The following is a 19,056-nucleotide window of genomic DNA, read 5'->3' as shown; positions in this document are numbered from 1 at the left end:
TAGTTAACTAGGGCAGTATGATTAATAGTAGATATTTTTTACTATTTTATAATGTAGTTTATTTTTACTTTTTTAGTAAGTGTTTACAATAATTAGTAAGTAAATTATTAAATAAGTTGAACTAGTTTAGTTGTAGTTGAACTAGTTTAGTAAGTAAATTAATAAACTAGTTGAACTAGTTGAATTAATAGAACTAATGTATTTTTAGTAAGATAATTAATATAACTAGTTGAACTACCTTATTTTTAGAAAGAACTAGTTTTTTTTCTATTTATAGTATGTTTATATTTAGTAAGAACTAGTTGAATTAATAAAAATAGTTGAACATGTTATATTTGTTGTTATTTTTTTAGTTTAAGCAATGATTCGGGATGTATTAGTGATAACTTATAGGGTTTTTGCTTTTGCAGAAACCAAGGAGCCCCTCCATCATCCCCGCCGTTGTCCCCGTCACCGACCCCCTCCGACCTCGAGGTGAGACCAGCCAAATCTCCATGTATATCTTGTGTTGCTCAAATAGGATATGTGGTTGTCCAAGTGGCCGTTCATGTTCAGGTTACACCTTTGAGTGCCCTATGTTTTGCCGGAGTGTTGATTAATTTCTGTTCCGACAAATTTCAGGCACTCGATATGTCCTTTTTTAGCAAATATCATGCCGGATTTTTTCGTGAATTCTGCCATGACTTGTGCTAGAATGTGTAGGAAATATCGAGTGGCCTGGATTTTCTCGAGAAATAATGATCTAATTTAGGTTTTTTAGAACATATATTTAATTGTACAAGTTTAATCTTTGAATCATGAACGTAGGAAATGTCGTACTCGGACGACGACAGTCTCCCGGGGGAGTGCAACTGGTGCCACGACGTTTGAGGTCTGTGCGACAGGTTCCTTGAGCTGGAAGAAGATCGGCGCTTCAGCATTAAGCTCGAGGAGACCTTCGATGTTGAAACGGTACGCAACAACGACAAGTGTTTTTTCGTAATTAAGCATGACTTCAACTATTTTAACGTCTAATTTTCATCTTTTACAATTCGACTAGCTTATCCCATGCCATGCAAGATGCTATGTCTTGGAGAGGATGGGTTTTGAAGACCATGAAAATTTTAAAACAAAGAAAATACACCTAAGGACCCATCATGATATGGATTTTGAAGTAAATTTGTACAATTCTCAGAGCGTAACCCATTTTGGTTGCCAAAATTGGGAAGCACTTTGCAAAATGTATGATTTTTATGAGGGTATGATTGTCACCATGGATCTTGGTGATCCTGACATCGAGCAAGACAATATGGACATTTGGGTCCTTGTTGATACACTTCCGATTGTACCGCAATGTGAGTTTCTCAAACATAGTTATTAACTAATTTATATTGTTTATTTTAAAATAGTTGACAGCTTATTTCCATTGACAGCTTATTTTAATTCTTCAAAGAATGTGCGGAAGATGGTAGACAAAACCCACTACACTGATGGCTCCGAATTAACTTATAAGGAGAAAAGTTATCTGATCACATTTTGTACTTATCTTGAGAATTACAATACCTATTATCGAACTCCTCCAAATTATGGTGAATATGTGCCACTAGTGCACTTGTTGAACCACGGTAACTTCAATGGAGATACCCTGGTAAGATATTTTACTATTAAGACATCCGTGCATCTTTTGCATACTTCTAAAACTAGTACATCATTGCTAACTACGAATTTATTACTATGTTTTTCAATAGAAACTCCCGATGGATTGTGTGCCTCATCTGATGTATCAGAATGATCGCCTTGCAGTTCTGAACATACTGCCAGGTAAATCTACGGAGCTCACCTGTGCATATCGGATTTCTAAAACCGGTGAACACATGCTCATGAAAGAATGGAGAAAATGTTTGGACATTTTCAAGGAGTTTCTTGGAAGTAACATTAAGCAAAAGGCAAGAATTGGAGACATGATAATCTCCATTCTCCATAATGGAGAGTCAGGGGCAATCATGTTTTTTTCTATTTTACCTTAGAGAATGTAGTAGGTCCTAAGAGAATGTAGTAGGTCCTATGAGGTACAATATGTTTATTATGTGGTACAATGTGTTAGAGTTGATGATGAGGAGTACTTGTGATTACGACTAGTGACCAATTTGCTATGTGATGTCATTGATGAAAACGATGATCTTGAGGAGGTGTTATATGACAATGATGTATTATGATGATAAGTTGTTAATGATATGATGATGATGATGATATTTATTATATCATAAAATAAATAAAATACGAAATAATAGTAGTAGCACGGGCAGGGAGAAGCGCTACTACTAATTATCAGTAGCGCTTCCCTGGGAAAGCGCTACTACTAAGTCGATTTAGCAGCAGCGTGGGTTGAGGCACGCTACTGCTAACCTTTAGCTGTAGCGCCGTACCAGTAGCGCATCTGCTCGCGCTACTGATAGGCCTAAAACCCGCGCTGTTGCTAGGCTTTTCCCTAGTAGTGGATGGTGTTTGGAGTGTTAGAGAATAGAGCCTTCTAGAGACCGGTTGCGTTTGGGATTGTGGTTGGCCGTGCGGCTGGTCCTTGAAGCTCTTCTTGTGGGCCTTGCATTGCCTGCAACCAGAGTCTAGAGGCTAGTCTATCATGAGCGGATGACACAACGTCCCATTGGACGACAACAACCTTCAAAAGTATGACTTCATCTTCAAGCACATTCCTCCAATATGCTCATCGGAAAAAATTCAAGGAGGAGCTCAAATGGATCATCTACAGGGTCAAGACTCGAGAGGAAGGAGTATACAATGGTTTTGAAACCTAGATCAGTGCTTTTTTAGATGACTTTTTTTGCATATGATTTGCTGTTGTGTGCCTCTTTGATTTTCTTTTTCTGTTTTCCTTAGTTTTCTCTACTTTTGGAGATGTATAGATTTTCTTTATTCTTTTGGACCTTATTGCTGTATTTATTTTTACAAAAATAAAAAAAAACAAATATGAAGTAGAGGCCTGCTGTTTGACTAAAAAAATGTATGACCCGGGAATGAGCTTTTCTGCTTCAGGATTATTATCTTCAATCTTGAAGCTGTCTGTGATGTTGGTAGAAGCCGTAAGATTTGCCACGCGGGTATGGTAAACATCAATTCCAATTTTCCCCAAGGATGGCATTGTTGGATGCATAGCCATTAGGAAACCTGGCATCCTTTAGAACCTGGAAAAACATCTTAGCTCCATGTGAATCCAAGTAGTATAATGCTAGAGGTAGGTATGGTTTACTCCCAGTTAAATCTGGATATTGATCTTGGCGTATATTCAATTATTGCAGGTCACGACGTGCATTTAAATTATCCTTTGATCTGTTGCTAACATTCAGGAGGGTATGGACAATATTCTCAAACACATTCTTCTCTATGTGCATAGGATCCAGATTATGACGCACTAGAAGTGTTTCCCAGTATGGCAGCTAAAAGAAGCAACTTCTCTTTCTGAATTTTGAAGTGTCTTGCTGCACGTTCGTATCATTCTCATCTACGTGACTACGACGTTGCTTCTTGCTGCTCTTCTTCTGCAGTTTCCTGTATGTAGTTTTCATGTCCTTTGCCAATATTGAAATGTCATTCGCTGAAAGGGGAACATGGGCTCTCTATGTTCCTCAAAACAATCAAATGACTCAGCATCAAATCAAAACTCGTGATTAGGTTCCAAGAATCCATGATGTCCCATATAGCATTTCTTGTGTCCATTCTTTAACCAAAGATAGCATGTATCTGATAGACAACGGGAGCACACTGCTAAATTTTCCCGGACATAGATCCACGCCCAGGCCAATCACTTAATGTCCATAGTAGTGCAATGCGTAAGAGAAACTTCTTAGATTGAGAGGCATCATAAGTCCAGACTCCATCATTCCAGAGTTCCAAAAGATCATCTATGGTCAGCTGCATGTCAACATCCATGTCTTTCCCTGGAGATTTTTTACCAGGTATGATTCCAGAGAGGATAAAGTTTGATTGTTTCATACAAATCCATGGAGGAAGGTTGTAGTCTATCAAGATGATAGGCCATATGCTATATGAGAGATTCATATTTCCAAAAGGGTTGAAACCATTAGCTCCCAATCCAAGTCTAGCGTTGCAAACTTCTGAACTGAAGTCTTTATGAGTAGCATCAAAGTGTTTCCATGCAGGTGAATCAGCTGGGTGTCATATCAAGTTGTCCTTTGTGCGGTCTTCATTGTGCCACCTCATATTTAATGCCTTCTTTGTAGAAGCGAACAATCTTTGGAGTCTCTTCTTTAGCGGGAAATGACTAACCACCTTTTGAGGCACCTTGTGGACATGTCTTCCGTCAACTCCAATATTTACGCTCTTCCATCTACTTGTGCCCCACACTGGACATGATATGGCATGAGCATGTTCCTTCCTAAATACTAGAATGCAATCGTTTTTGCATGCATCTATACTATCATATCCAATACCAATGGCTCTCACAAACTTTTTGGCCCCATGAGAATTTTTGGGCAAGGCCTCACCTTCTAGAAGTGCCTCCTTAATCAGCGTCAATACCTCATCAAAGCAGACATTGCTCATTCCCCTCATATCTTGATGTGAAGTAACCTCACCAAAAATTGCTACTTCAAGATCTTCTTTTGCAACCTAGGAATAGCTCTTGGCGTCCATCATTAACTAATCTATAGTATCCTTCAAGATCATCGTCCAAATCATCTTCAGACTCTTGCTCCTCTCCTAAAGTACGAGTATCATACATCCTAAATCCTTCCAGTAGTATCTCATCACTATCGACAGTTTCTTCAAACTGTGAACTGGTACCAGAAGTTGTTTCAGAGGGCCGCATACTTTCTCCATGCTGAATCCATGTGGTATATCCAGCCATGAATCCATCGGAAATCAAATGATCATAGACTTGAAGTTCATCTAACCAATGAGAGTTTACACATATCTTGCAAGGGCAGAGAATCCTACTGTTTTTGGCTAACATATGAAAAGAAAATTTTATGAAGTTGCTAGTTCCTTTGGAATACTCGGCGGAAGACCTTGCTCATCGCATCCAAGTCTTGTCCATTGTCAACTGAAGTGAACCGAGTTCTATGACATGTTAATGCGGAGACCACATAAAATTCTATAATAAATATATGAATGTGAGAAGAATCAAAGAGAAATTTCTAAAAGCAATATCAGTTTACTACTTGCAGAATCAAAGGGATGTTCTATATAGAAGACCTCATATGTAGCAAGAAAACAAGTTAACTGAAACCTAATGCAACAAGATTAGAAGTAACACACAGTACACTAGATAACATGCAGGGATGTTCTATATAGAAATGCCAAAAGCACCTGCAGTTTGATTATCCGTGTATCTATATAGCTTACTCCTTATGTGCATAGAAGGCCACCATGCACAGAAGGCCACAACGAACAAGCTCCAATTTCAACAGGACAAGATGCCACACTCCAATTTCATCCATAATTACAAAAGGAATATCCAACACATTACAAGTTGATCCTAGATGTCATAGCATAATGATTCTTCATCCATAAGTCTAGCACCAACTAAAACTTGAAGAAAAATGAAGAGTTGGGGCAGGGGGGCAACCCCTTTTGTTTCAAAAAATACGTGAAGAAAAATGAAGTACAAAAATGAAGAGGCAGTACCTCGAACACCTTGTGCGCAGCAGTGCGTCGGATCAACAGAAACCTGACATGGGCTTCTCTGGCGTGGGTGGGGGGCAAGGGGATCACCGCTGATGCCCACTTGATCTTCCTCCTCCTCTCCAAGCCTGGATCTCCCCTTTTTCACCACGCACTACCAATCCCACCCCGAGATTGGGGACGAGAGAGGGAAGGCACAGAGTGGGGATGGCAGTGCAGGTCGCGGCGGCTGCTGAGGCTCCGACGTGGAGCGCCGGTGGCGGAGCAGGCGCCGGTGGCGAAGACGACGATACGCCCAGCGTGGAGCAGCTGCGTGGTGTTCCTCTATTTTTTTACCCTGGATCACAGGGGGAGGGTTTTGTTTCTATAGACAATAAAAATAAAAGGTCGTATCATCGGCGGCACTTTTGTAGAATGCCTTGTTCCCCCCGTTTAGGTGGCATTTTCCAAAATTACCCTTGAAGGCTGTGAGTTGCGGAGGCACTTTGGAAAAGTGCCTTCAATGCCATGATTTTGAGGCATTTAGCAAAAATGCTGGCAAAAAATGCCTCCTAATGACATACGTGTTGTAGTAAGCACAACAGGTGTGTTGGACAGCACGCTCAACTGCTGAGCCGGTAAGCCATGCTAAAATCAATTGCTTCCTTGCGGGTTAATTATCTCACCAGGTGCGAATTGTTGTGATTATAAAGGTCCCAAATTTGTATGTGTAACTTATGTACGGTAACCGGTCTCAAATGGAAAAGTGCATTATATCCTAAAGATGCTGTTCTTTGGGACACCAAAAAAATTGGGCATTTCAGTCGATGATGCGACAATGTGGAGCACCGCCAGCCGGGGGACGGGCACTGAGTGGACGCCGATCGAGGCTTGATGGTTGCGGGTGTGGGGGAGTGGCCAACAACAAAGATGGGGGCCGGAAACAGGGATTGGTTGAAGGATAGCCGGGGAAACGGTAGTGAGGTGGAGAAAGTTGCTCGGGACGGTGGTTCAACGAGTGGAGGAGTATACTGGTTTGCTGAGTGGCAGCTGGTAGGTCGACGGGGAGGAGAAGACGAAGGCGTGAGGGAGATGGAGAAGGACAAAGGGGAAAGTTACTGAAGGCAAACAAGAAAGGAGAGAGGAACGGCAATATGGCATGATTTCTATCTCTGAGTGAACAATTTCTTGTTTGTCTTTCCTAGAGTTTTGCTTTGCCCTAAGTAAGGTGTTTGGTCGTTGCATGCTGCCTAAGCGCCTCCTAGATGTTGCCTTTTCCAAAAGAGTTTTTTGTGTGGATTGAGCTCTTGGCGGATGGGACACACATGGTGAGCGCTAGTGGGAGGTGCTTCTAGTGTCGGTGCCCTGATGAGTTTGAAGGCCACCGGGGGTACTAGCTAGCATCATCGGTGGTCCTGCTTGGTACGACGGTCGGTTATAGAAGTTAGATCAGAGTTGGTGTCATGGGACCTCGCAGGTGTGGCAACCACGGGTCCCTCTTGTTGCGGGTTCTAGCCGGTGCCATTAGGTTTCTGGTGTTCTCATCGATACTAGTTGGTGCAGGTCCGGTGAACTTTTGTCTGCGCGGTAGCGTGTTCACGACGACGTGATTTTGGTGCAGTGCATGCATGCATTATAGGTGAATGCCCTACCCCGGTTTTGTTCCGCTGCCGGCAAAGACGACACAAGTGTGCGTCCTTGACCTTCTTGGAGGTGTTCCCATTGAACATGCCCATGGCCATCTTTTGGTGTATGGTAGGTGAAACTATAGGCTCGGATAACCTAAGGGGGTGATGGAGACATCTTTGGCGTTGTGGCCTTCCTAAAGCTTCACTTTGGAGCATTTAACCTGCATTTGGTGGTCGACGCTAGATTGTGCTCAGTTCGGCTACAACAATGATACCTTATGATCTTATATTTGTCTTTTGTAAGGGTTGCGGGCATGATGTTTTGACATCTACATGACTCGTCCAGGATGTGTGTTACTCTTTCAGTATTGCCGTTTTGAGCGGCTATAGTGGATGAAAGAAGCTATCGCTGATTTTATGCCTTTGTGCAGAGCCTGAATCGCTCTTGGCCCACCTTTTGAATTGGTAATAAAAAGTATTAGAAGCATGCATGGAGATTTCCTCACGTCAAGCATAATGCAACGTAACCCCTTCTGGGATATCGTCTAATCAGTGTTCATGAAAAAGAAGTCATTCGCGCGTGGGCACCCCAACCCGGAGGGCCCATCCTAAAAGCTTGGTGTCTTATAGGGCATCAGTTTGCAGCTCGCAACCCCACCCGATCGAAAAAGCCTTTGAAGAAAAATGTGTTTTTCAAATATTATATTACATGAAAATAGGTATAATAATAGCATTATTATATTTAATCCAAAGATAGGTGAAAATAAACACTTCTCCAATACTCGGGCCGGCCCGGACCTGGCCCATCCCGGACAATGGCCTGGGTAGAACGAAGAGCGTGACAAAAGCTGAAGGCCGGCCCAATAGCGGAACTGTATCGTGCACCGAGGCTGGTGCGTATTCAGTTTCCAGCAGAACAACGGACTCGATCGTATCAGTATGTATGTAGTCACGTGAAAATCCTACCAGGCGATGCCACTATAAAGGTACTCACCGGCAGACGCAAATCATAGATGCACGATTGCTCCCGTCCCTTCCCCCAAACTCTTCCCCTCGCGTTCCAATCTCACTCCCGGCCGGCCAGGAATCGTCGATCAACTTCTCTCGCGCAGTCGCACGATTCCTTGATGGCGTCGCATGCCATGGGCAGCGCCGCCGACGACTTGTTCTACCGAGTGCTGCAATCACTAGAAGCCCGAGACCTTGTACTCGAGGACCAAGCACAAGATATCGCCCAAGAATACGCCGACGCGCTGTTTCGCGAGCTTACTGGCGTCGATTTTAATTCCGATTTGGTCATGGTGGACACAGACGTCGACCCGGCGTTGGGCGAGGCGGTGACCGAGGCGCTGAAGACCGTGGAGGCGCCGTCCGATGGGCAGGGCTGCCCTATCTGCATGGAGGACGACGACGATGGCGACGCAGCGACGGGCGCCTGGAAGGAGACGCCGTGCGGGCACCTGTTCCATGGGCGGTGCGTGGAGAGGTGGCTGCAGGCCAAGGGGAGCTGCCCCATGTGCCGGCGCCACGTGGTGACCATGCCCGCCGCCGCCGCCTCTAGTATCAGTCCCACTGGATTCTCAGATTTTGAGCTGGCGGTGGCGGGAATTGAGGATGCCATCATGGAGTTCATGCGTGAGGTTGCATCTTATGACAGGTCTTAGTTGCCTCTCTAGCGAAATTGATGTTGCTGCTTGCTTGGGGTTGCGGTGACATGCCTGTGTTGGATGTTTGCTCTTAGTCTGACTGAATTTCAATTCAGTTCCATCAGCAAAGAAATCATATGCTCCGACCAGATGTCTCAAAATGTAATCATATGTTTATCCACATGTTCCTCATCATGTTCTGTCATGTTAATTACTCTTAAAACTGAGATGTTTTGAACCTTTGATGTATATTTTGTTTTTGAGTGTGAGATGTTCGGATCGAAGAAAGCATGGTCTGCCATAACTTAGCTTAGTGCAAGGTTTTTTCACCTATTTATCGCTATTTTATTACTCGAGAACTATATAAGAATCCATAGGAAGAAATTCCAACTCTTTTACTTATAGAAAAGAGCATCAAGTGCATTGGATATGTCATTCTGAATCGACCAAAAGCACTTTGATCTTGCCACGTTTGTCCTGCCTTAGGTAAAAATCAGCTGTAAAACAATTGAACATAACACGCACATCATTCCCCGTAAAAACAGGATCGAGAGGTGCATACCTCCCCAACGCTACACATATTCCCTGGAAGGGGGAGGGGAGACCATCCCGGTCGGCCTTGTAATCTCTCAATTTTGAAATTGATGACCACGAGTAATCATCTATGTGCAAGATCAGACATGGAACTTAAACATGGGCATTTTGGTGGCTGCCACATTTTCTTCCTTCCGTGTAGACAACACAAGCCATATGAAGAAGCCTTTCGTTGTTGAAACTAACTCGAAGTGGCAGTAAACATGATCAAGCAGCCGGAGATAGGTCGATCGCCGACGGCAGCCATCGTTGGCGAAATCAAGTCTACTTAAGCAGGTTAGAGAGTACTCTGTAGTGCATGTGCATCGGTCTTGTAATCATATGTTTATCCACATGTTCTTCATCATATTATGTCATGTTAATTACTCTAAAAACTTACGATGTTTTGAAATTTGATGTATATTTTGTTTTTGAGTGTGAGATGTTCTGATCGAAGAAAGCATGATCTGCCTTAAATTAGCTCAGTCAAAGGTTCTTTGTAACCTATTTGTCACTATTATATTACTCGAGAACAATGTAACAATCCGTAGTAGGAAGAAATTCCTACTGTTGTGCTTGTGCCTAAAGAAAGGAGCATCAAGTGCATCGAATATACTCCCTCCATTCCCTTATACAAGGCCACAAACTCAAAACGCAGGTACCAAGGCAAAATCTAATGACTGCTTTGTAAGTCAATTTTTCTTCTTGTTAACCGGGATTATTAATATGCCCGCATGCATGGAAGGGAGAAATGAGAAGGGAGTAGGCGCAATGTCATTATGGCTACATGCATACAAGTTTAAACAAGTTGGTACTACGAGAAAACATCATTAAATGTTGCCTCAATTACTGTTAGTGGCCTTGTATAGATGCAAAATGTATTTTTCATAGTGGCCTTGTATAAGGGAATGGAGGGAGTATATTTTTTCTTTTTGAGAATCGCAAGTAGCAAAGCTACTCGGAAGGCCTATTACATTCAGACAACATCAACGATCGGAGGCTATCTGGCACATCTGCAGTTAACACTTGATCTCCATCACTCCTGTTCAGTGCAGCTAATGCATGTGCAATGGCATTCTTGCAGCGCATCACGTAGCCGATCTTGCATGCAGAGAAGGCGCCCATTGCCATAGCAGGGGGACCGCGTGGGGGTATTGCGACTCCACTTCTTTCACAATCCTCTGGTTATCCATCTCCAGTAACACTTGGCCGCTCTGCACCCCAGTCAGTTCCTGCAGACCGAACAGGGCCGCCCTGGCGTTTGCCTCTTCCACACTGTCGGTGGGCTGCTGTTTTTTGCATACAGATAAAACGACATTGCCCCGGTGGTTTCTAGCGACTGCTCCTGCAGCGCCCACTCCCGTCTCAGCCACAAAGGCTACATCTGTATTTAGTTTGACTGTACCTCGAGGAGAGGGAGTCCAGTGCATGTCCGTCGTTCCGACGAGTCTCGGTTCAGGGGCAGACCTGCCAGTTGTTGTTTTTCCGTCCATCAGGACAGCAGCAGTGTATCCAGCCATTCTGAACTCCTCCTCATACTGCTCGAGGAACTGCACTGAAGACCTAATTGTCTGTCTTCCATCAATGCAGATACAGTCTTTGCGGAGGTGCCAACAACGCCAGAAAAGCAGCAAGATTTTTGCCCGAGTGTCCTCATTCTCTGAATCCAGCAACACCTGCAACCAGTTATCTCCCGTGTACCGAAATTTCCTCTCCGGCGGCAGATACCAAACCTCGCGCATTACCGGTCTCAGCCCTCTGCTTTTCGTGCATGTGACGACTGCATGGTACTCATTTTCATCACCTTGGCCACATATACAACAGGTTGCATCCGTTTCCAGGGTACGTTTAAACTTATTTTCCTTAGTGGCTAGAGTTTTAGTCGCCACTCTCCATCTGAATATCCAAATTTTTCCGGCCACATTTATTTTCCAGATTAAGTCCCAAATGCTGCGATCATTGGCTTCCCTTCCTGAGCTGGACGGGGTATAGCTTGTTTGGGCAATATTTGCGGCTAGCTTGTAGGCGCTCTTAACAAAGAAGACTCCATTGTTTTCATAGTGCCACGCAAGGCGGTCTTCTGCATCAGAGTTTGGGATAGGGATCTTGCAAATCACATCAGCATCAAAATGGTAAAGATTTGTCAGATTAGATCTTCGTTCCACTCTTTCCTATCCGGGAGCATGAGCTGATTCACCCCACGAAGCCTGGATCTCCGGATGCATGCAGCTGTCATGAGGCCCTCCCTCCTTGGTAACCATTGGTCGCTAGGGCTGGAAAAAAAGCTCGAAGCTCGCGAGCTAAACAAGTAGCTCGTGAATCGGCTCGAATCGACTCGAACTCGAAGAATAACGAGTCGAGCCGAGCTTTAGTTTAAGATCGTTTATAGACCAAGTTAAACAAGCCAATCTCACGAGTACTTATGTAACTCGTTAGGCTCGATACAATAGATCAGCCACTCCCAATACAAAGAAAGATCAGCCACTAAACAACCTACGTCCCAGGCACACAACCCAAGGCTGAGTAGTTGAAGGCCTAGCCTCCTAGGAGACTCATGCGTTACAAGAAAATTACAATAGTTTAGTGATATATATGTTTAATATATACATAATATTTTTATCATATTTGACGGCTTTATGTTTATATCTTAAACGAGCTTAACAAGCTAAACGAGCTAGCTCGTGAGTTATACGAGTCGAGCCAATCTTGGGTTTGAGCTCGTTATAGCAACGAGTCGAGTCGAACTAGCTCGTTAACGAAACAAGCTCTAGCGAGCTCGAATTCCAGCCCTATTGGTCGCGCTAGATTTGGATGTTTTTCCCGTGGCCCACTCTCCACATTATCCCCTTTTTCAGAAGCTGCAGTCCAAACTCAATGCCTCTCCATACAGGCGATGCATCCGATGCAAAGACGGTGTCTAGGAGATTTCCGTTAGGGTAATACTTAGATTTGAGCACCCTTGCACACAGGCTCTCCTGGTTTTGGATTAACCTCCAGGCTTGTTTAGCAAGAAGGGCCTGGTTGAACAGGTGCATGTCTCTAAATCCAATGTCGCCAGCTCTCTTAGGTTTTATCATGCGATCCCAAGACATCCAATGAACCTTCCTATGTCCCTCTTCGTCTCCCCACCAAAAATCTCTAATCATCCTCTCGTACTTCTCGTAGAAGCCTTTGGGCAGCATGAATACACTCATGGCGAAGGTTGGGAGCCCCTGGACCACTGACTTGATGTGAACCTCTTTTGCCGCATAGTACATAAATTCTTTCGACCAGTCATTGCATCTCTTTCCAAACCTAGAATCGGTTGGAACTGATCATTCTTCATTCTCCCCTCCGGGGTTGGTAATCCAAGTGCATCGAATATGTTGTGTAAAATTTGAGCTGTAAAACAATTGTGCCTAACACGGGCATCCTTCCTTGTAAAACATGATCTAGAGGTGCATACCTCCCGAATGCTACACATCTCCAAGCATACCTCAAGGGCAGTGTTTCGATGCCCAGCTGCATCTGCTCGTGCTCATGAATAGTAAATTCAAAAAAAAAAATTTCTTTCAAAAAACTGAAATTTGTAGGGATCATGTATGCTTGACTATTGTATGTGGTTGCAAAAATTCATGTCGAGATGAGTTCGGAGGAGGTCGACCTGGTTTTTTTCCTAGAAATTTTTGAAACTTCAATTGATTTTTTAATGGAACGTGTAAGAGTTGGTATCACGGGATATTTTTCCAGTTCAGTCGAGTGTTCCTATATGCTGCTCAAGACGGCAACTACCATACCATCGCAGCCCGTTAACATTTCCGGTTGTTTTTGTAGATGAGCAAGGAATTGTTAGAGCAGACGTTCCTTTTAGAAGACCAGAATCCAAATATAGTGTTGAACAAGTATGCGTAACGGTGGAGTTCTATGGTGGATGCATATTTTTATTATATTTGTATAAAATTGAACAATATCTTTTACTTAATTATTTCAAATTAATATTAAAATAAGTTCAATATTGGAAAATTTCTCTTGGGAATACAAATATTTATGTACATCTAAATTGTGACACACGTCTGTGGAAAATTGTTCATCTAATTTTGAAAAAAATCCAGTCCTCCAAATTTGAAAATAAAATAAAGTCCAATATAAAAGTAGAACTAACTAAAAGAGAAGAAAATGGTAAACAAAAAAAACAAGTACAAGAAAATTAAACAGCAAAAAAAAAAACGCGTTACTGGGCCGGGCCACCAGAAGATAAGAGCATCTGGTGGACTTTCCTTATAACCCGCGATTTCTGGGCGCGACGTGTTTCTCAAGAGAGAAAGCAGCGAGAAGGGTATTCGGACACGAGAACGTATCTAGCGACGCACTCCGGTTCCATCCATATCTTTATTTTTACCTAATATTAAAGGACGGATTGTTTTTCCACTTCTTTTTGGTTCATTATAGTGTTTTTCGTACGTCGTCCTCTTTTTCTCTGCCGTTTACACTTTCGTACGTCGTGTACCTTTTTTTGCCTGAAAAGAAAGCGTACAGTTTCATTTTGTCATCTTTAGTCGGTCCTGTCCTTCATACGTGTTGGGGTTTCAATAACGAGAGATTGAGGATTTGGGATTTAGAACAACGTGGCCTTATAAGTAATAAGGAAAGGAAAAGCCTGAGAAAAGGAGATAAGGAACGAAGAGAATGAGGTAATTAATGATGGGATAATATAACGGGATTCCCAAGAGAGAGACATGATGCATATAATTACGATTGGCTAATTAATGGTGGGCTAATTAAACAGATTATGGTAATCAATGGTGGGCTAATTGAATAGTAATTATGATTGGCTAATCATAATGGCGAGTTAATTAAACGAATTATGGCTATGGATTCCCGTGGGGCATGCATATATGGTAACACGTGTTCTCTCGCAACAGACTCCAAATACACAACCGTTATAATAAAATCGATCGATTACATGTGACTGGATCACAAAATAAAAAAGGACATAAAATATCGGACTTCATCCACTAACCCTCCAATCAAACGTAGTCTTCCGCAACTGATTTTTGTCCACACTCTCTTTTCTCTCACCTTTCTTTTGATGATTTGTTAGCTTGCTTCCATGTGTGTTTTGCTACTTCCATCTAGAGTCCCCAATTCATTTGCCGCAATTACATTTTACCTAAATATGCAATTTAATTCCATGTGAAGTCAATGACTGATTATTTACGAAACTCTTCAAGTTTGCATGATGGAGTTGCATTTGACCAAATAGATATGTTAAATTATGGAAGTTTTTCGCAATTAGTGTCCATCTAGGTTGGTTTGCTTGTTGTTGTTGGTGCTGCAATTGTTATTCTAGGTTGGTTTGATTGTTATTGTCCTCAAATGATTCAATGTTTTTCTCATCGGCGATCGTTGTCCCACGATACAATTTTTCGGCTCGGCAACTTGGTTCATAGGAATAGTTGTTTTCTCCCGTTGCAACGCACGGGCATTGGTGCTAGTATATACACATACACACTGTCGGCTGGGCCGTGCGATTACTCCCATCGCTTGCCCGAACATCAATCTCCGACGAAATGATCCAGTTTAGCTTCACCAACCACTCTCGATCTCTCTCGCGCGCAATTGCGAGCTAGCCTTGATGTCCTCGGATGCCATGGACCTGGCTGAAGACCTGCCACAAGAAGGAGACGGTCTCGCGGACGTCGCCGTGGATGGCCAGCTTTTCATCCGAAGTACTCTCGCGTTGCTAGCGCTATTTGGCACCGCACTGAACGCTGCCGACATCACCCCAGACGTTGCCGTCGCGGATGCTAGCTCCAAACGACTTGGACCCGACTGTGGTAGCAGCGCTGCAGCGGTGGTCGAGGCGCTGAAGACAGTGGAGGCGCCGCTATCCGACGAAGGCCTCAACTGTCCGATTTGCTTGGAGGATGATGACACGGCGTCGTGGAAGGAAACTCCGTGCGGACATCGGTTCCATGGGCGGTGCATGGAGAAGTGGCTGCAGGCCAAGGGGAGCTGCCCCATGTGTCGGTGCCAGGTGGTGGCGATGCCTACCGCCGCCGCCACGGATTCTCCATACCAACACTTCGTTATCCTTCAGGAATATGGCCAGGATGGTACGAACTTTGTTGTCATGGACATTGATGATGACGACGATGATGATGATGATGATGATGATGATGATGAGGTAGAAGAAGAATATGATGATGATGAAATGGAAGACGAAGGCTGAATATCATGGCCCCAACTTTGGAAGATCCCTGCTGACATGGATTTGGGATGTGCTTTTGTCCACCGTGTAATCTATATAGTGTGATGTTTTTATGTTTTGCTGTTAGCAGTTCATGCGGCAGCGGCTTGCGAGGCATATCGTTTGAGTCTTTGTTTTCTTTCAAATTTCCACCTGGCTGCTTTTTTCCTTTTTTTCTTTTCTTTCTGATTTGCACCTGAATGCTGATACGTTTTTTGGATTGAATAAAAGATTTAGACATTGATGATGCTGCTTAGGGTGGTATGTTGCGATGCATGCTTTCGTTTGTTCAGAGTAAGCTTGCCCTTTGGGAAACGATATAAATTTGATTTTCATCTGCAATGATCATCAGCCTTTACATCGGTGTTGCATGTTGTGTGGGCGTGTTCATTAGCCTATTCAGTCAATGTAGCTGTTGTTTTTCGAGTATGCAGTTCTTGCATCTGACTTTTTGGTGAATACAAATTAGATGATACTCCCTCTGTCCGAAAAAACTTGTCCCAAGGTTGTGCCTCAAATGGATGTATCTAGCACTAACTTGGTGCTAGATACATCTATTTGAGTGGCAAGCTTTTTCAGACGGAGGGAGTACCTTTTTCTGCATGGTATTTCAATTAGATGGTCACTTTTTCTGGTAGAGAGATATCTTACATGCCAACGCAATGTTCAGAGTTGTTGAAGAACGATATAGTTTGCTACTGAGAAAATTTTATGCATATGTATATCAATTAGATGGTCACATTTTGTACATGGCAGTGAGGTTTCTTTTGATGCTAATGGTATTATGCGTCTGTAATCTGCACAATTTGGTTGTAATCTAACTAATGGATCTGTGATTTGTGATTTTTTTAGGGGGTGCGTGATTTGGGGGTGTACGCTCGGTGGTTTGTGTGCTGGGTACAACGCCCATTCTTCGCTCCCATTGGAGGGCGTCCGCCTCCTCCTTTGTTGCTGTCGTTGGAATACCTTCCCCTTCTCCTTCATCGTTGCCATTGGAGAACCTCAGATCCTGCCTCGGCGTATAATTTTATTCCTCCGCTCCCCCCGCATAAGCATACATCACTCCAGTTTGATGGTAGCGTCCATGAATGAATCCTCAAGTTGGCCGACCAGCTCCCATATAAGGAACACTACCACTTGAGTTACAAGCGTAGATGCAAGTCGCCAACAACAAGTGATCCATCTCCATTGATTTGCAACAACAAAAATCATTGTCGATCGCCCCCACTTTGCCAAAAATATACAAGAGACAAGCAAGCTAACCTGTTGATTCTGTTGATTGCTCCTGTTGTAACAGAACACAAGGTGCAACTTGTTGATGCTGTTGCGAGTTTTTGCAAGTGTTACAGTGATACCGAGGTCCATAAGTTGAGATAAAAAAATTTATTAAGCCTTAAAAGCCTCCACGGCGCGGCGAAGCGCGCCCTATTCTTCTAGTATGTACTATTTTTCACGTTACTACAAATGCTCTCGATCATGTTCTATCTTATTACTTGTTTGCAAAGAAGATGTTCTATCATGTTAAGTTCTATGAAACGGTAGAAGTGCCTGTGAGCTGCAGCGTGCAGGTCAAAGTCAGGCACCACCAGGCTAAAAACTGAGAGATCAGCTTCAATAAAGAAAATGGCAGGTAAGTTTTAATGAAATGGGAGTGTATATTTGTAAGTCGGCTGAAATCTTTTTAATGTAATATAATGGCTTCTTCAATATTTTTTCTTTTCTTAGTAAAAATGAGACACCGGGGAAGTTGAGCCAAGAAAACAAGTCTCAAAATTTACAATCCTCGAAAAATTATTGCGGACCCCGGATAAAACACATCCCATGTTCTCCGCATCTAGGGGAAAACGACATCCCCAATACCTTCCCCAGTAAGTGTCAAGTCGGTGTGCCACTATCGTAGTCTGCCGCGTCGCCGGCATACCCACTGCGCCACTGCCACTGACCAACACTGCAGTCACCATCCGCGCACTACCACCGACCATCGGGCCGCCACCTCCAACCATCACAATCATTGCGCCGTCGTGGATCAGTCAGGTCCCCACGGGGCGGCAGTGCATCACGTCTGTGAGGGGGAGCCACTCCTCGATGAAGTTGAGATGCGTCTGGCCTACAAGCCACATGAGAACTGTGAGATGAAGTGTCAGCTTGATCTGACATGGAATGAATTCAATTGTGTGACTTTGTAAAAGATATGTCCTACTCTAGAGCTGCCTTTTGCAGTGCCTGCACATGACGAATAATTTGTGCCGCCGAGCTTGGTGGTTGAAACGTATCCACAATTTGTGCTACGGCTGACAAGTTCTGCATCGGGGTGCACAAAACCTGGTAAAATCCGACATCAGCAGCCGAGAAAAGTTGCCTGCGAGGCCGACTGGTGCCAGGGATATCCTGTGCTCGTGCCACCAGGTTCTGCTCTAACTGTCTCAAGCGCTCCCATTCTCCCAACGGGCAGCCTCGAGACAAATATCTTGCAACGTCTGCTTGGCTTCCCGAGCCAATGTGTCCAACTGCTCTGAAGTGTAGTTCCTGCTCGACCACGAGCGCTACTGCCACCACGGGGAGAGTCGCCACTGCGGCTAGCATCATCACCTTCGTTATTATTTTGGTTGTTCCGTGAATCACCACCCGTTGTAGCTGACGGATCAACCGGTTCTCTCGCAGGTGAACCACCTGCGCCATGGATTGAAAGACGCGTGGCTCCAAGGTAGGCGCCAACTTTTGTGGGGTGAAATCTAACAGTAAGATAGGGGAGGAAATAAGGCTTGATCTAACGAAATAGTAGGATCGGAGTATATCGACCAGATGGGGGTGAATGGGAAATTTAAAATTTCTTTTGAAACTTCAAATCTCTCAGCATAGCACATCGGAAAATGAACTATCAGAGGTAGTTCTATGACAGAAAGCAACCATGGAAAGGAAACATGGCAGAATAGAAAGGATAGAATAGATAACGATATGAGAACTCAAATAGAAAACTCACAACATAGAATACTAATGAAAATAAACAACTCAAAGTAATGCAGAAGTTCGATAGAACAAGTGGTGCTCAGTGGGACAGGGAATTTGTTCGACCAGTTCACTCTTCTGCAAAAGAGTTATTTATAGTTGGAGGGGAGCTGCCCCATGTGTTGGAGCTAGGTGGTGATGATGGCTACCGCCGCCTCTAGTACTTCTCCATACTGACACTTGGGTGGCGCTGTCGATGTTGCGGGGCAAGGCCGACGCGACCTTGAGGCAGGGGCCTCTGGCGTGATTGCAGACGGTGGCGACGTCGAAGACGAGGACGACAACTTCAGTCACCGGCCGGATTATTGGGCGGAGCCGCGGCGTGGGAGATGGGCGGTTAGAGGCATCTGGAGAAGTA

General features: G+C 43.9%; 1 protein-coding gene across 1 annotated transcript; it reads left to right on the top strand.

Annotated features, from left to right (window-relative positions):
* The first annotated feature begins 8,230 nt into the window (after window positions 1-8,230).
* On the top strand, window positions 8,231-8,941 carry LOC123172540 (E3 ubiquitin-protein ligase RNF181-like). Its single transcript, XM_044589493.1, has one exon. It carries the CDS (start codon window positions 8,258-8,260, stop codon window positions 8,906-8,908), a length of 651 nt encoding a protein of 216 aa, XP_044445428.1. The 5' UTR covers window positions 8,231-8,257; the 3' UTR covers window positions 8,909-8,941.
* Window positions 8,942-19,056: the final 10,115 nt, after the last annotated feature.

This window comes from Triticum aestivum, unplaced genomic scaffold (assembly GCF_018294505.1).
Source record: "Triticum aestivum cultivar Chinese Spring unplaced genomic scaffold, IWGSC CS RefSeq v2.1 scaffold49320, whole genome shotgun sequence".
NCBI classification, from domain to species: domain Eukaryota; kingdom Viridiplantae; phylum Streptophyta; class Magnoliopsida; order Poales; family Poaceae; genus Triticum; species Triticum aestivum.
This window is presented reverse-complemented; position numbering and strand designations above follow the sequence as displayed.